The 18,997-nt window shown below is 40.3% G+C and overlaps 1 protein-coding gene across 1 annotated transcript in view; it reads left to right on the top strand.

The window, feature by feature from the left end:
- FAM177A1 (family with sequence similarity 177 member A1) overlaps positions 1-17,459 on the top strand; it is a 55,673-nt gene extending 38,214 nt beyond the window's left edge. The window contains 1 exon segment of the mRNA XM_036749707.1: positions 15,058-17,459. Within this exon segment, the coding sequence (XP_036605602.1) occupies positions 15,058-15,279 (222 nt within the window). The 3' untranslated portion in view covers positions 15,280-17,459.
- Positions 17,460-18,997: the final 1,538 nt, after the last annotated feature.

The raw sequence follows: 18,997 nt of genomic DNA, 5'->3' as shown, positions 1-18,997 counted from the left end.
CTGACTCAGTTTCTCCATTCTTTAATACTTTGGATATATGATATCATAGCTATTCATATGCCTTCTGTTTTTGGAGATAGTAAACTTTCTGGGCCTTCTTGTCCATCTTAGAGGCAGCGAAGTGACAAGGGATAAACAGTTAGACTTGAATTCAGGAAGACCATAGTTCAGATCTAGCCTCAGACACTTACCAACCGTGTGACTGTGGGCAGGTCATTTATCAGCTTCAGTTTTCCCTTCTCTAAAATGGGGATACTAGCACCTACCTGACAGGATTATTGAAAGAACCAAGTGAGATAACATGTACTAGGCTTTGCAGACCTTAAAGCACTACATAAATACCCACTTTGCCATCCTTTTCCTCCTTCTTCTCCAGTACTGTTTATGTCTGCAAATCCACAGAGTGCCTAAATATAGTGGAAGTGTGCTTCTCACATTTAATGGAGATTAGTGATACTGAGATTGGTCCATCTGTTATCTTCATCCATAAAGAATCAATCTTTTTGACTTATCTTTATTTCACTAAGATAAGGACAAATTCTATGGTAATAATTCTTATATATTATGGCATTTGAGTTTAATTGTTATGAAAGTAGAAGTTTTCTACATAAAAATTCAGATTTGGACCTACACTTGTCCTATAACTTGTCCAGTAGTTTGGTTTTCTTGGCAAAGATACTAAAGTGATTTGCCATTTCCTTCTCCAACTCATTTTGTAGATGAGGAAACTGAGGCAAAGAAGGCTAAGTGACTTGCCCAGGGTCACACAGCTAGCAAGTGTTTGAATGCAGATTTGAACTCAAGTCTTCCTGCCTCCTCTGTCTACTTCGACACCTAGCTGCCCTACCTGCTCGTATTTATATTGCACTTTAGGGTTTAGAAATCATTTGCTTGTGACAGCCTTATGAGATAGGACTCAGGCATGGGAAACCTCTGGTTTCTCGTCCTTGGGTGTGGTCTTTTCACTGAGTCCAAGTTTTACAGAGCAAATCTTTTTATTAGAGGTATTTATTCTGTGAAGTTGGGATTCAGAGAGCTGCACTTGAGGACCTAGAGGGCCACATGTGGCCTTAAGGCCACAGATTCGCCAGCCCTGGTAGGTGAGATAAGTAGCAGTACTCCCATCTGTAAATGAGGAGATGGAAACTTAAAAGACATCAAGAGTTATAACAAGTGTTGGAACTAGGACTTCAATCCATTTCTTTCCTAACTGCAAGTCCAGTACTCTTTCTACTCTGACATGCTGTATACAGGTTAACTTCATATAAATGTTACAGCAGATACCAATAGAACATTTTTGCCCCAGTTTGAGTCTCTTTTGTTGCATGTAAACAACTTCCTTTGCAGCTGGTTGGAGTACATTTACTTTGTAATTAATTCCTAAGAACTAGGGTGAGGAGGGCTCACCAACCTATATATGAATTGATTGTTAATTTAAATTGGGGATTTTTTAAACCTTAATTATGTTGGAGGTGGGGGTTGAAGACAAAAAGATAATACCGTCAGTGCTTTTGTGCAGGTTCTTGTTACCTCTTCCCTGGATTATTGCAATAACTAGTTTCCTTGCCTCTTGTCTTTCCTTGTGTTCTTCATATTTTGCATGTAGTCACCAGATCGTTTTTCTTAAGGTGCACTTCTGATCATGTCACTCTCCATCATCATTACAATGAATCCTCAAATTCTTTAGCATGATATTCATTGCCCTCCATAAATCCGTCCCAGTCTCTATTTCCAGCCTTACTTCACTGATCATATGCTGCTGTATTCAAATTGGACTAGTTTCCATTTCATAAAAATGCTTTTTCCTTTTTTCCCTTTGTGAGCGATATTCTTTTCTCATATCTTTTTTTCAGAATACTAACTAATCTTTTCAATTTAATATTATTTTCTACCTAACTTGCTCCTGCTGTCATTTTCAGGGACTGCAGTATTCATGTTGATGACCTTACAAACAACCACTTATCTTAACCAGTTTGAGAGTAGATCAGACTTTTGGGGGGATGCGAAGGGAGTTTTGTATTCCTAGCACATATCATGGTATCTTGCTCTGTTGAGTCCTTAATAAATGCTTGATTTAAGTAAATTATCTTATGGCTCTTCAAAGTCTACATTTCTGTCTTTTTCCTGTTGAGTCCGGAAGCTGACATGGATACCTCTGATCCCATTATTGTATAAAATTATTCCACCTCTCCAATTTTGAATTCTTAAGCCATAATTCCATCCCTGCTTTTATATTTCTTCTGTTTAGTCATTCACTGACAAACTTATTCTTCACCCATATTGAGAATTTGAACCTCTGTGTTCCTCTAATCTGTCTTCCTCACCCTAACTTCTTGTTTCCTTACTTACTCTTGAGACAATGGGTCACAGCCACTTCACTGATTCACTTGCTGCCAGAAAATCTGAATCTCAGCTCTAGTGTTACTTGCTGTGGTTTCTCTATATGTCAGATTGGGGCAGCTGGGTGGCCCAGTGGATAGAGTACTGCGCCTGGAGTCAGGAAGACTCATCTTCTGGGGTTCAAATACTGAATCACACACTTACTACCTTTGCGACCATGGGCAAGTCACCTAACCCTCCTTGACTCAGTTTCCTCGTCTGTAAAATGAGCTGGAGAAGGAATACTTCAGTATCTCCACCAAGAAAACCCCAAATGGGGTCATGGAATCAGACATGACTAAAAACAATTGAACAACATCTGAAATATATAAAATATAAAAAAGAATAGTACTTTTTCCTGTGTACCTTGCAGAAGTATTGTAAGGACGATGCCTTTGTTGTTGCTTTGCTGTTCACTTCTCCAGTTCATTTAACAGATGAGGAAACCAAAGCAAACAGGGTGAAGTGACTTGTTCAAGGTCACACCTAGGAAATTTCTAATTTCAGGTCTTCCTGACTCTAGGCCTGGCACTCAATTCACTGCACTCCCTCGCTGCCCCCGTTATTGCTATTCTGAAATCCACCTCTGCCTTTCACCTGCCTATGCTCAGTCCTGGATAACTGCCCTGCCCCCTCTTCCCCTTTACCCTTCTCTACATGGTTCCGTATTGGTGAATGTTACAGGAGAAATCCATGAAGTACATTTCATTTACAATAAATATAATTCAGTTTAACCTAACCAAGCTCTTCCCGTTGCCTTATCCTATCTTATCCTGTGTCATTACCCACGGTAATTCATGCAGATCTTTTCCTTTCCCTATAGGCACCAGCAGTTCCTCCTTTTACACTCAAAACTGATCGCCTTGTATTTGCTTTACTAAGAGAAGATCAAGGAAATGTGTTGTAAGATTGCCCAACTTCATACTAATCATTGAACTCCTTACCACATCAGCTAGAATTTTAGAGCTGGAAGGAATCTCTGAGATCTATTTTGTCAGACACATTTCTGAAAATGAATACATATCTAAGCTCCAGTACTACATTATGGAAAAACTTTTAGACATTTTGAAGTAGATATTTCTTAGGCATCTCAAGCTCAACATATCCAAATTCCCCATATTATCGTTTAACATAGCCTCATGACTTTTCCTCACAATGTTTCATAGTTCCAAACTTTGCTATTTCTTGGGAAAACACCACTGTCATTACTTACGGTTCTCAATTTTGATGTCATCCTTGATGATTCTTCATTTTCTGTCATCACACATTTCCAGTTAGTTGTCAGATCTTATCATCTAGAACTACATAACATCTCTTGTATCTTTCTGTTTCTCTATACTCATGCAGCCAAAAAGGCCATCATCATCTCTCATCATTAGCCCCCTAATTAGTTTAATTAGTGATTTTTCTAAAGTACAGATCTGACAATATTACCTAATAAATTCCAATGTTTTCTAATACCTATAGGATCAATTATGTATTCCTGCATTGTACATATACATATACAGTCCATCATCCTTCTAGATTTATTAAATTAAAATACGTTAATCCTCTTAAAACATAACTAGCTTTCTTATAGTTCTTCACATATGACATTTCATCTACCATCTGTCCCTTTGTACTGGCTATCCCCAATGCCTGGAATATACTCCTTTCTCACTTCTACTTCTTAGTCTTTTGTTTCCTTCAAAACCCCATTCAGGTATTACTTTGATCTCCTAGCTGTTAATCCTTTCCCCCTCAAACTCAATCTTGTATTTATTTTCAGTCAATCATCGAGCATTTGTTAATTGCCTACAATTTGCCAGGTGCTTTGCTAAGTGCAAAGGATACAACATTTATGTATATAAGTAGGTATAGAATATATTCAAAATGAATACAAGGTAGTTTTGAGAGAAAGTACAAGCAGCTGAGGGAGGTGGAGATCAAGAAAAGTTTCATGTAGTGAGTGGCAAGACTGAGTTGAGGCAAACCAAGGATTCCAAAAAATTAGACAATTGAGGCCATTTGAGCTCACTCATTTCCCTTTCTGTTTTCTTGAAATTGATATCATCCTCTAATCTCTCCATCAGTGCACTGGGCCAGGAGTTTGGAAAATCTGAATTAAAATCTAGCCTCAGACATTTAATAGCTGTGTGACCCTGGGCAAATCACTATCTGCCTCCATTTCCTCAATTGTAAATTGAAGATGATGATAGCACCTACCTGTCAGGGTTGCTATGAGGATCAAATGATTACAAAGTGCTTAGCACAGTGCCAGGCACTTAGTAGATGCTTAATAAATGCTTGATTTTTTCCTTCTTCCAGTCATGTTAATGAGATGAGTTCTTGTCAAGGCCAAACTCTCTACATGTTCCTTTGGATCCTTTCCCTTGCTTTCTTCAAGAGATTCTTCTCTGACATTCTTCCCTCCCACTCAACCCTCTCTTAATCTTTACCATCTTATGGTGCCTTCCCCACTGCTGTCAAAAATGTTGACATCTCCCCATTCTTAAATAAATTCCCTAGACCCTCAAGACCATCTCCTCAAGTTATTGCCTTGTATCTCTCCTGTTTTTAGCTAAACCCCTTGAAAAAGCTATCTCTACCCATTGTTTCCACTTCTCTCACTCTCTTCTAAATTTTCTACAATCTGATTTCCAACCTCATCAACCAACAGAAATTATCAGATAACTGCCAAATCTTTTCTTTTGTCACCTTTGTCATTTCTGACTGCTTTCTTCTCCTAGATCCTCCACTTACCCACCAAACTGATTTTCTTATACTGCAGGTCTAACCATGTTACTCTCCTCCCCCTCAGTAAATTCCAGTGGCTCTCTTATCACCTCCCTGATGAAATATAAAATTCTCTGGTTTGCTTGTAGCCCTTTATAACTTGGCCCCTTTTTACCTTTCCAGTCTTCCCACTTTACTCCCCTCTGATGACACTGCCCTCTTTGCTCTTTCTCAAAGAAATATTACACTCCTCCCAATTTTATGCATCTTTACTAGTTGTCTCCCATGTCAGGAAATCAGTCCTTCATTTCTGCCTCCTGGCTTCCTTGAAATCTCAGCTAAAATATCACCTGCAGGAAGGTGATCCTCCTTAATGTTAGTGCCTGCTCTGAGATTACCTCTGAATTATCCTTTATATAACTTGCTTATCCATAGTTGTTTTCACGTTGTCTGTCACTAGATTGTGATGTTTTTGAGGGCAGGGACTATTTTTGCCTTTCTTTGTATCCCTTGCTTTTAGCAAATGTTTGTTGACTTGGATACTCTCTCCTTTGTGTCTTTCTACTCTCTCGTGGTTCTCCTACCTGTAGGACTGTTCTTTTTCAGATTTTGTTGTTGTTGTTGGCTTATCATTCATACCTACCATAATTGTGAGCACTCCCCAAGCTGTCTTGGGCCTTCTTCCTTCTTTACACTTTCTTTATTGGTGACCTCTCTAAATTCTATGGATTTAATCACCACTGTGCAGATTACTCACAGATTAAATTATATATCCAGCCCTAGTCTTTCTTCCAAATTCTCTATTGCATCACAGTTGTCTTTTGCATGTTTCAGACTAGATGAACTGGAGACATTTCAAATTCAACATGTTCATCCATAAAGTTCTTATTTCCTCTTATTCGCTGTACAAAAGTCCCCCACCAAACCTACTCATCCCCGCCCCCAGACTTTCAAGGGCACCTCCATTCTTGTCAAGATTACCACTCGAGCAAATTGCCATCCTTCTTGACTCCTCACTTTCCCCCACCCATCTGCTGTTTCTATGTCTACAACATTTCATTTTCTCTTCTCACCGCCTTCACACCTCTGGCCTAAGTGATTGAATTCACCCCACGTTGATCACCCTTCCTCAGGTTGTTCCTTGCTCTGCACAAGTCTATCCTCCACATAGCTGCCAAAACCTAGAGCTGACAATGTCACTCCACTAGTCAGTAAATTACAGTGATCCCCATTGCCTCATGTAGCTTACAATCTGGCTCTGTCCTCTACACATGATTCTGCTTTTCTTATTCTCCAGTCTGGCCAAACTTACCTTTTCTCTCTTTCTCATGCACACCTGTACATTTCCTACTTTGGTGCCTTTGCTCTGGCCATGCCCAAATGCTTAGAATGCACACCCTCCCCACTGCAACCTCATAGAACCCCTCACCCTCCTGCAAGACTCAGGCAATGGACCACTGTCTACACAGAGCCTTCACTCAGCTCAACTGCTTGCATTCTCTCTCTCTCTAATCACCTTGTATTTATTTTGGATATATTTATATATGTACATGCCTCCCCCACAGCAGAAAGGATTGTTTATTTTTTTTTCTTTGTGTTCCTGGTATCTAATGTGGAGCAGGTGCTTAATAAATGTTGTTGATTGATTTCCTAGCATGAGTAACAGCCAGTGCAAAAGGCATGAGATGCAAAATATAGAACATTGTTTGAACAGCATGTAGACCAGTATAACAGGACCGTAGAGTATGCAGAAAGTATTAATATGTCTAGGAAGCCTGGAAAGGTAAAGAGTTGTTTAAAAAAAAAAAGCTGTAAATGCCAAACAGAGGAATTTATCCCAGAGATAGAAAGAAGCCACTTATTGAATGAAGGAGGTGACATGATCAGATAATAAGGAGGTGACATGATTAGATCTGTGTGTTAAGAAAATCACTTTGGTAGTTACATGGAAAATGGCCCTCCAGTGAGATAGGCTTGTGATAGGTACAGCAAATAGATTATTACATTAGTTCAGGCTAAAAAGATTAAGGGCCTCATTTAGATAGTGGAGAGAACATGAGAGATGTGGAGATAGAAACAGGAGGATTTAGCAACTGATAAGCCATATAAGGTGAAAAAAAAAAAAAAGAAGATTTGGGGATAATGCCTGTAGGAGGCTGGAAGAATGGTAGTATCCTTACCAGTAATAGAGAAGTTTGGAAGAGGTATGGGTTTGGAGAAAAAATGTAATTCTTTTTTGGATGTGTTAAGTTGGAGCTATCTCAGGGACATCTGGTTTGAAAAATCCCAAAGGCAGTTGGTGATTGATCAGTCATACACAAGGACTTATTAAGCACCTACTATGTGCCAGGCACTGTGCTAGACAGTGCAGATATAAATACAAAAATCTAATAATCTTTACTTGCAAGATGCTTAACAGTTTGTTGGGGAGACACATACATACTACACACACACACACACACACGCACACACACAGAGATATATATGTATATGTATGTAAAATAAATATAAAGAGAATAAATTCACATGTAGGACAAGAATTCAGGAGAAAGACTCCGCTGGATATATAATCTGGGAGTCATCTACACAGAAATGATAATTGAATCCGTTGGAGCTGATGACATCATCAAAAAAGAGAATGTAGAGGGGAAAAAAGAAAAGGGCTTGGGACATAGCTAGGAACCAGCTTCTGCCAGCTACTGAGTGTTAAATTTTCAGTGTGAATATTTACACCTGGGAAATAGATAAAGGCTAGAATTAAGGACTTGATTTGTTTTGCTGATTACCTTGGCTTAAGAGTGGTGGAGGAAATGTTAATAATGCAGATTAAATTTAAAAGTATATTGTGTTCCCCCCCCCTTTTTCTTGGAGAGCTAATTGTTAAATATTTACTAGCACACCACTAGGTACACCTACAGTTAGTGGGCATGACATGAGTGCTGAGCCAAAAAAGGAAACTCAGAAAATGAGGAGAACCAAGAGAAATTGGTGCTATGAAAACCCAGAGAGGAGAAAGATCCAGGAGAAGGTGGTGCTCAATACTGTCAAATGCTGCAGAGAATTTAAGAAGAATGAGAATTTAAAAGTGGTCATTAAGTCATTGGCAGCTTCAAGGAAAGCAATTTCAATTGAGTGAGGAGATGGGTTTAGAAGACAAAGAAAAGGAAGGGGGAGCACTAATTGAAGATGACTTCCAACAATTCCAAACCATGCCACCTCCATTCCAGCCATCATTCCCATCTCTTCCCCACCAGAATCTTGAATCCTTAGAACCATCCTGGACTCAGGTGAACTTTCACTTTGCCTTGCTCAGAACAAGCTTTCAGTTCACTTCTAGTCACCAAATCCTTCAGTCATCTCTATCCCCGTGATCCCTATCTCCTTGCCACTAGAATTTTGTATTCTACCCCTGGGACAATGGCCTCTGATAGTGAGGTTTCCTCTTATCTTGCCCAGAATTAGGCCTCCATGCCTGTTCCCAACCATCCCTAAGACATGCCATTTCCCTCTCCACGCAGCTCCCAGGCCTTTTCAGTTCCTCTTTATGTGTTGTCTTCTCCCATTAAAATGTGAGCTCTTTGGGAAAAGAGAATGTCTTGCTTGCCTGGATCTGTGTCCCAAGTGTTCAGTACAGTCTGGATCCATAGTAAGCCCTTTAATGGAAAAGCTCTCTTATCTCTCTCCCACCCCCCCTTCTGTCTCTTCCCCTCTCCTTCCCTTCCTCTTTTTTCTCTCTTTCTCTCAGAATTTTACTAAGAAAAGGAGATAGACATAGGATGATAGTAATCAGGGATAATGCTATCTAGATAGTCAGGGTTTTTTAAGGATGAGGAGACTGGATTTTTAGATAGCATGAAAGAATTCAGTAGAAGAGAAAGATTGAAGATTAGAGAGGTTGGGGCCGGGTAGGGGGAGGGAAGGAATGGAATCCAAGGCACATGTGGAGTGTTAGACCTTGATGAGAAGGGTCACCTTTTCATCAGACTAAAGGAGGAAAATTGGGGGTGATCTCAAGGGTTTGTGAAATTAGGCATAGAGGAAGAAAGGTATACTGAATGGTTTCCATTTTTTTTTGGTGAAATATTTTAGTTCCTCAGTTGAGAAGGGGTGGGGAGGGAGTGTTGTGGAAGACACAGAGAAGACAAAATTTGGAAACATCTGTTGTGGAGAGTGAGGTAGAAAATTAAGAGTAAAAGGATTGCTACAGTGAGGGCCTGGTTAGGATGAACACATTTATCATGAATTCAGTCCAAAGAGTTGTGTGAGATCCTCCACTTCAGCAGCATATGATGAAGAGGAGAGAAAGTAGATGGTTGGTATAATCCAGGGTTGGAGTTTGTCAAGGCATAAGGCCAGGGTGCAAGGGATTCCAGAGTGGAGGACAGTTTCAAGATGAATTGGTTCACTAAGAGGTCAAGATTTGGAAGAGGGACAAGTATAGTCATTGGGGGTTGTGGCCTAGCAAAGTACTGGAGGGTAGAACTGAAAGTCACAATGAAGATGAAAACATCGGTGTAGAAGTAGTAAGGCATAGGAGTTATGGATAGGTGATTATGGTCAGGAGAATGTATTCATCAAGGAAGTAGAAAACTTTTGGGTAATAGTGAAGGAGTCCCTTAGAATAAAGGTAGGAGTTACAGTGGAAAAAGGGAAACTGAGCCAGGCACCAAGCATATATAGCAGCCACCAGGATCCAGGTTGAGTAATAAATTTGGACAGAGTGAACTTTAAAGGAGAGGAGAGACTGCTGAATAATAATTCTTGGGGTAGTCTGGAAGTGACAATGGGTATAACTAGAATTTGGCTAGCAGCTGTTGTGGGGTGTAAAACCCAACAAGACCAGTAACAAGAGCTACCAGCACAGGTTCTTTGATCTGCTTTACTAAGGAAAGTAACTTTGAGGGGTTAACAATCCCACTTCAGTCCAACATACGAATATCATTCGCTTAGTTCAGGAGGAAAAGCCAACAACCTGAACTTCAGAGCAAACACAAAATACACAATATAAACAGACCAAATCATAATTCAGTTAACCAAAGAACCAATGGGTCTGGGTTAGCAGAGCCCGGGGGCAGTTACAGCAGCTTGCCTAGAGTCCCACACCACTCCTCCAGTGACTGAGAGCCCCCAAACAAAACATCTGGGTTTCTTCAAAGCTGGGGGGCTCTTAACAATGGCTGCCCAGAGTCACACACCACTCTTCCAGTGAGAACCCCAAAAGTAAAATGCCAACCTTGGACCTTATCTACCCATCTCAGGGATACAAGTCTGATTCCTGATTGTCTTAGTGCTGAGAAACATTCCAAGACAAAAAGATCCCATTTTACCTGCCCCATTCAAACAAAGGCCAGAATCATTAAAGGCGCTTAAGAGAACAGCAAAAAGTCCCACCTTAATTACTGATTCAGTGGGGAACAAAGTTTATTCCAGCTCCCCATCTGGAACTATTCAGGGAGCGGTATGAAAGGTACTTTTGCTATTGGAAAAAGATGACAAGAGTGCAGTACTGTGGTGGGTGGGGGAGCCAGGTTTCTGTGAGATGCAGAAGATGGAAGGAGCATGGAAGAGGTAAAAAATGACGGGAATCTCTTAATTATAGACTGAGAGTTCAGAGGTCCCAGTGGAAGGGGCAGCTCACATACAGTGACAGTGCAGTGTAGTAGGGGTGAGGTAAATGGCTATGAGAGCAAGAGCAGGAGTGTGTTCCTCAGCAGAAATTGGGAGAGTAGGGAGATTGCTAACATTCAGGAATGACTCCTGAGGAGCTTTGTTAATGGAGCTCGGTGGGTACAGTGTTCTCACTGTGGTCTGGTCTTGCCTGTTGGCTTTGGCTGAAGGGCAGGAGTAGTGCCTAGCATATTTGATATTCTTTCTATATGCATGTTTCTTTGATTTATAGCGGAAGCACTTGTAGAAAGGGAGTTTCACTTCTGTCTTTGAATATAATGGCTGCTACAAGGCACACTAGGTAGATTTGGAAACAGGAGGACTTATGTTAAAATTCTGTTTCAGATGCTTACTACTATCTTGTTGACCCAGGGCATATCACTTAACCTCAGTTTCCGCAAAGTCCTCATCTGGTCTCCTCAAACCTGAATATACACCATGGATGATTTTGACCTGCCTGCAGGGAATTTAGGAGGCCAAAACATGAGGAAATGTACCTCTTCAAAGCAGAGAGAATAGCGTGTCAGACAAATGAGGAGGAAGAAAAGGCTACTAGGGAACATCACCATAGAACCAAGAAGAAAATTTTCCCTATCACATTAAAAACATAAGTGACAGCTTAATAAAATTACTTTTTAAAAAAGTTGTAAAATGAAGATGGGACAGCGAGGTGGCACAATGGATAGAGTGCCAAGCCTGGGGTCCGGAAGACCCATCTCCCTGAGTTCAAATATGATGTCAGGTACTTAATAGCTGTGTAACCCTAGGCAACTCACTTAACCTGTTTGCCTCAGTTTCCTCATCTGTAAAATGAATTGGAGAATGAAATGGTAAATCACTCCAGTATCTTTGCCAAGAAAACCCCAAAGGGGTCAAAAAGAGTTGGACACAACTGAAAAACTGAACCACCAAAAAAAAGATGATGATAGCAGCACCCACTGCACAGGGCTGCCGTGGGGATCAAATGAGATCACGTGGATGGTGCTCTGTTGGTCTTAAAGCACTCTTTAAATGCCAGTTATGGTTATTCTTGGCAGGCACAGAATTAAATGTTCTGATTGCTGCACTTTTTGTTTGAAGACTTCCAGAGTAGAAGAGCCTCAGCCTACTCCTACTCTGTTTATTGGGAATTTGTTCTTATCTGGTGCTTGAATTTGCTTCTTTGTAATCTCCACCTGTGGCTCCAACATTCTGCTTCCTGGGGCCAAGTAGACATCTAATACTCTTCCATATGGCAGCCTTTCAAATACTTGAAGCTGGGTATCATACCCCCTTATTACCTTACCTTGTACCCATGGTTCCAGTAATATTTTTCTTTTCACTGGTTCTTTTCCCTCTGTCTCTAAGCCTTCCCAATCATAAAAAAAATCAAAAAACATTTCATATCTCATTGAATTCTGTTAGGGCTACTTTCCATTTATGTTTTATTTACTGATTATGTGCGCGCGCACACACACATACAATCAATTCTCCTCTATTGGAAATGTAAGCTCCTTGAAGGTAGAGACTTTTTGATTTTTCTATGTATTCCCAGTGCTTCACACAGGGCCTAACACGTAGTAAATGCTTATTAATTTATTCTTACCATCCTCCATCAGACTTCTTCAAAAATTACACTGAGTACCTCTACTTCCTTCACTCAGTTGACTTCCAAACATCTCCACCATTCTACAGAAAATGATGTTGGGGTATGGGCTGTGGACCCCACCGTCCTTTCAGCTTTCAGGCCAGCCCCTGCACTTGCCCACGTGGCTCCGTCCCTAGGCATCCGCTCATTCCAGAATAATCCTTTCAACTGTCCCTTCTTTACAGTTTTGACCCAGCCCCAACCTTCAATTCTCAGTTACCTCTAACCCACCCCAGAAACCTTGTCTCTGACTGAAATAAGGCTTAAGTGGAATGCTTTCCAGGCAGATCCGCATCTTTGGCCCTTGAATTTCAGGGTTCCCAGCACCCCTAGGCCTTTTCCCAGTACTTCTCAGGCAGTTGTGTGTGGTATTGAAGTCGATCACTTTCTCCTCCTTCATGTTCTATCCTCCTTGATCTCCAGGATGTGCTTGGTACTCTCATAGTTGCTGTTCTACTTCTCTAGCTGCTCTTTCAGTCTCCTCAGTTGGTGCCTCTTCTTATCCCACAAGGTTCTCTCCCTGACTTTCTGCAGTCTCTGTATTCTTGATTTTACAATCTCATATTCCTATAAAGTAACACAACTTGACAGTTGATGATTCCTTATTCTGTATTGCCAGTGCTGCTGACCCCTCTTCCTAGCTCGTCTTTTATCATCATCTTGTCTAGTGTTGCTACTGCCACTCACATGAGAACATCAAAAGTATGTTCAAAATTTTTCCCACAAAACTGAATCCCCTTTAATTCCAGCACCTGACATGGAACTTGTCTTGTAGTACATTATATAAACCCAAGAGTTCTTGCGTTTTTTTTAATGTCTCCAAGTTACCCGTTTCTCTCCCTCACCCTCTCACTTAGCCATTTACCAAGTGCCGCTGATCCATTTTTAACTGTGGAATCTGTCCCCTTCCTACTTCCTCTTGCTGCCCTGGAGTGCATATACTCCTCAATTATCGCTAGATTATTTTTCCTTGTGTATAAATCTGATTATTTTACTATGTTCAAAACTTGTCAGTGGCACCTGTAGTAGCAACTTAGATCTGAAGATCTTTCCCACCCATTAATAGGCCATGCGACCTGCTTATGTCACAGGAAACCTAAGTCACGTGTGGTGGGAGGAGCTTACTGACAGGAAAAGACAGACAGACAGAGACAGCAGTTATGCTGCTAACGGCCACCCATTAGAACTGAGCAGACTGCGTTAGCTGTACTGGGAGTTTGATTGGGGGAAGACCCCAGCGGGGCATGGGAGGGGTTTTGGGGTGACGGAGCTCCATGTTGTGGTATTATGTACTGAATGTTTTACTGCTCTGACAGATTGGGTAAATGGCTCTCTGGTGTCTGAATAAACGCTTTACCTCTCCTGCCTTCCACGCGGACAGTCTGGTATACTTTGCGATACAGAGGCTCACAGGCATTTGGACAGTTGTCATCTACATTGCTGTTACTGCCTTACTGATACAGCCCCCTCTCACACAGCAGATGAAGTCCGGTGTCCTTCACCTGGCTTTGAAGGCGCTTCGCAGTCTAGTACTACATGTCTTTCTAGTCATTTCTCCTCCTACTGCTGTTCATATTCACTTTGCTCAGTCAGCCTAGATTCCATCATTGTTTTTCATATCTGTTCTTGTCATTCTCTCTGAAATGGTATACATCATTCAACATATGATTCAAATTTGGCCTCACTCAGCAAGGATTAAGCACCTACTATGTGCTAGGCACTATGTAAGCTCTAGGGATACAAAGACTTTACATGCTCATGAAGAGACAATACACAGAATACGCACAAAGAAACAGAGAAAGTGGTTAACTACAAAGTAGTTTGGGAGGCAGGGCAGTAGCATTTAGGGTGAGAATCAGGAAGAAAAGCTTCATGTAGGGTAGTGCTGGGGCTGTGTCTTGAAGAAAGGAATGCTCCAAAGCAGAGGTGAGAAGGGAAGGTATTTATGGTCCTCTGTTAGAAAAATAGATGTCAGTTTGGCGAGATCAAAGTGTGTAGAAGGATGAATAATGTCTAGTGAGGCTAGAAAAGGTTGAGCCCAGGTTGTGAAGAAGCTTTACAAGCTAAACAGAAATTTATATTTGAAACTAGAAGCAATAGCAGCCGCTGGACTGCACTGAAACTTTCCTAGAACCAAGCTGAGAATTTCCCTTCGAGGGAAAGCAACAGACATTTATTAATCAACTGCTGTGTGCTGAGCACTGGGCTACACTTAGAAATATTATCTCATCTGATCCTGACAATTCTGGAGGTAGGTGCTATTATTATCCATGTTTTACAGTTGAGGGAAACTGAGGAAGACAAAAGGTAAGTAACTTGCCCAGGGTCACACGGTAAAATCTTGGAGGTCCTTTGACCTCACGCAACATTTTTTTATCTTACACAAAATGTGACCATGTGAACGTGTGTCTTGTCTCCTAGACTAGGATTATATACTCCATGAGGGCAGGGTCTGTGTTGCCTGGCCCAATGCTTTGCATGTAAGTATGTAATAAAGGATTGTTGAATGAATCCTAGGCCCATTTTAAATATTCCCTGCCCTAAAATACCTTCCTAGATAACCTCAACTGAAGGAATTTCTTTTTCTAATCCATATGACAGTTTTTATTCTTGACCTAGTTGATTAAGAGAAAACATCTCACCGTGCATTTAATTTCGTCTCTTTTTAGGAGGAAGAGGAAGAAGAAGAAAATCGAATGTCTGAAGAGGCAGAAAGACAGTATCAGGAGCAGCAGAAGAAACTCCAGGCTGACTCCACTGTTCAGACAGACCAGCCAGAAGCAGTGGCATCAAGCTCTTTTGTTAACCTCAATTTTGAAATGGATGGAGACTGTGAAATAACTGTGGAAAATAAACAAAGCTTAACTGCTGTTAGCCACAACTTAGAATAAAAAGACTTAGCAAATTTCAAACTCCAAGGTATTTTTTTTAACTTAAGGAAATTTACAGTGAAACTTATTTATATTTAAAATTTTGTTGAAAAGGGGTAATTACCCTTCAGTAGCTCTAAGGCGTCTCTTAAAGAATCCAAAGTCTATCTAGTGAACAGTAGTTTTCGTTCGAACAGGTGACTGACTACAGGCATGAGAAAACTGGGCTAAAGCTTAAATCTCATGTAAAAGCAGTCAAAGATCTTTTGTCCAATTGTCAAAATGAAAACATCATTTTATGTTTATGACACTGGGCAAGGTATATGGTGAATTGAAATATTTCTAAATTTTTTAAACAAAACAGGATTTTAAAAAAATATTATTTTCTAATTTGCTGCCATATTTACATTGACTCTTGGCTACATACTATGAATGAATTTCCTCACACCTAAAATTTGATCTTAGAACAAGATAGAAACCATTTTTTTCCCTGTTAGTTTAGAAAAATTCATATTCATTAGTCATGGAAAATAATGTTTTGGTTTGAGTGGAGCTGTTCAATTCCATTTTTCCCAAATTAGCTTTTAAGATAGAGTGACTTCAGCTTGTTTAAACCTCTTTAATCATGACTTTCTCTTAGTAGTGGAATTAGGGACCAAACCAAATTTTGACTCATTTTCAGTTTTAAAAATACTTCTTGTACAAGCTGTAAAGATCCATTTAGCGACTGAATTTACGGGCATTTGATCAAATTAAAAGCATATAAAATTCCTCAGAAAGATTCCTATTTTTGGCAGTGAAGTTTTTGCCTTTATCGTTCTTGGTTTTCCAGCTGATAAAATTAAGGGATCCATAACTAGCAAGCTGGTTCCATCACCCTCCATGTTATTTGCAAACCCTACAGATATAAGAAGTCACTTTTTAAGATGTGCTCCAATGTACATAATCAGTATGGCTATGAGATTTGCTGGTCATTTGTAACTTTAGGTATTGCAGGGGCAGGAAAGAATGAGTGGTATGTTTTAGAAATGCTGCTTTTGAAACCCAGTAAAACTGACCAAAGCTTTCAGAATTGTGGGATAGTTATTAAAAAGATGTCTAAACAAAATTAAACCAAACATTCAGTCTTCCATTTAAATAAGTGTATACACTTGAAAACAGCTTTAATATAGATCTCTTAAATCTGCTGTGAAAACCTGATCTTCCTTATCTTTGTTGTTCAGTTTTTCAGTTGTGTCTGACACTTTGTGACCCCACTTAGGGTTTTCTTGGCAAAGATACTGGAGTGGTTTACCATTTCCTTCTCCAGCTCATTTTACAGTTGAGGAAACTCAGGCAAACAGGATCAAGTGACTTGCCCAGGGTCACACAGGTTAAGTGTCTGAGGCCACATTTGAATTCAGGAATTCAGTCTGACTCCAGGCCTGGCACCTTCTCCATTCCAACCAACCTAGCTGCCCCTTTCCTGATCAGTTGGCACAAAGTATATACTTGAGTTAAGATTTGAAAAAGAAATCTGAAAAAGGAATCAAATTTTTATCCCTATTTTCAAATTATCCTCATCTTTTTAAAGCAGATTTTAATAAAGGAGAAAATCAAGATTTGATATCTAACCCTGTCTCCCATATCCTTTTACCATTTTATAATTTATAAACCTCTAAAAAGCTTCTTTTATAAGCAAAATAATTTTCAAAAAGCATGCTGACAGCAGATAAGTGGTACTTTTCCAGTCGATAGTTCATTACTTAAAAGCATTAACTTTGTATTTAACAATTGCTTTCTTTCAAAAATAAATTTTCCAATGAAGTCCTGGTTGTAGTGTAGTGATTTCTTCTAAAGTACCACCTGACCTACCTAAATAATTCCTTCTAGTCATTTCTGCATTTCATCTACCCCACCCACTTTCCCTACCCCTTAAACTTAAGACTTTATACTAGAACTCTTCAAGTGTTTACCCCATTGGCTAAAGCCAGCAACTGAACTGTTGACTTTAAAATTATGTATCTGTTAGCTTTTAATGTTAAGATTTGGAATGTCCAGAACTGTCTTTTTGTACTACCTTCACCATGATCAGGCAGGCCCTTTTCTAACTGTATACAATATGTTTACTGTGCCTTAATATGTAATAATAGTTTATGCAAATTGTATAAAATGGTTAAAATGATTATCTGTTAATTCATTAAATTACTTGCTTTACATGATCATCTTAAGTTCCTCATTTGTTCCTATCCATAATTAAATACATCTTTTTTACAATAATCTTATTGGTGCTCTATCCCTCGTTCAGTCTTAAAGCAATCATTCTTTTCTTTAACTGGTACAAAATAGAAGTATACTCAGAATATTTTTATGTTCCTCACTGCCAATTCCAGACCTTCCTACCCATGATCATCCAGGAACCTTCTTCAAAGTTCACTTTATTCAGGCATAACCCTATCCAGATCCTGGTGGCTGTCATCTATAGCCTCCAGGTTATTCTCTACACCTTCTGAAAAAGTTCAGCTCTGGAGGGGCTTATAGTCTTTCCTTCCAACCCTTACTTGGAGGATGTCAGTATAAAATGCTAATGTCCCTTCAAACATCCTTCCTTCCCAGTTCATTAGCTTTACTGAACATCCATAATTTCTATCTTTACTCCACACCAGCCATACACATTACCCTTTAGCTGTATTTAAGTGCTGTTGAAGGCTCACAGCCGGTCCTGTGGGAAAAGAGAGCTGCCTCCATTCCCAATCAAGGCCAAACAGGCTGGGTCAGGTCTCCTCAGCAACACCTGAGCATGAGACCGTGCGCAGGGGATCCACGAGGGCATACACACCACTAAACCTTTTACATGATTGGTGATAAGCCTCCTTGCAGGTGCCGAGCTAGCATTGGCTAAAACTCCTATAAAAGCCTTGCTGCCTCCCTGAATAAATGAGACTTCTCTACCTCAGTCTCCCTGTCTCTTCATTGTTCCTGCTCAGGGTCCCTGCTGGCCGGAGACCCCTCCCCAAGGAGCCAAGCATGTATTACCCACAAATGTTCCACTTGCATGATCTGGAACTGTGAAATTCCTCTCTGACCACACTCTCCTATCTCTCCCTCCTAAATCTGTTCTCCATTCTCCCTACAACTTGATACTCCATTTTTCAGGCACTTGTGCTCTGGCCTGATTTTCCTCGCTTTGAAATCTTAAACCAGTTTGATTTTAGACTGTGCTCTACCCTTGAATCCCTTCCCCCTTTTACAACCCCAACCCTAGATTACTCCAACAACTACCTTCTGAAAGATTCACAACTATGCTGACTTGGTCCACTGAACATTTTTTTTTCCTAATCTCCATTGGGCCCTCAGTGCTGAACCTAAATCTTTTTATACTTCCCTGACTATTGCATGCCCCACAAACTGACTTCTGAGTATTTATTGCTTATTATATATATGCACTACAGAGTGTTCCACTCCTCTTCTCCTGCTGGGCAAAGACTTTGCATCACCATCTTCTCCCTAAAAACAACCTTCAATCCCCTCATCATCTTCCCTATTCTCTTCTGTTCCAATCTAGATTCTGCCCTCGATTCCATTCCCACTTACTCCCTTTGGGAGCATGCCCCTTCAATTATCTCCTCTCTCATCTGAAATCTCTCCTTATCCACTGGCTCCTTTTTGTGGTGCCTAGAAACATGCCCAGGGCTTCTGCCTCAAAAAAAAAAAAAAAACCCTGCTGAAGTAAGGTACAACTAGTGCAACCATTATTATC

Source organism: Trichosurus vulpecula, chromosome 3, assembly GCF_011100635.1.
Source record: "Trichosurus vulpecula isolate mTriVul1 chromosome 3, mTriVul1.pri, whole genome shotgun sequence".
Classification (NCBI taxonomy): Eukaryota; Metazoa; Chordata; class Mammalia; order Diprotodontia; family Phalangeridae; genus Trichosurus; species Trichosurus vulpecula.
Note: the sequence above shows the minus strand (reverse complement) of the source record. Positions and strands in the feature narration are given on the sequence as shown.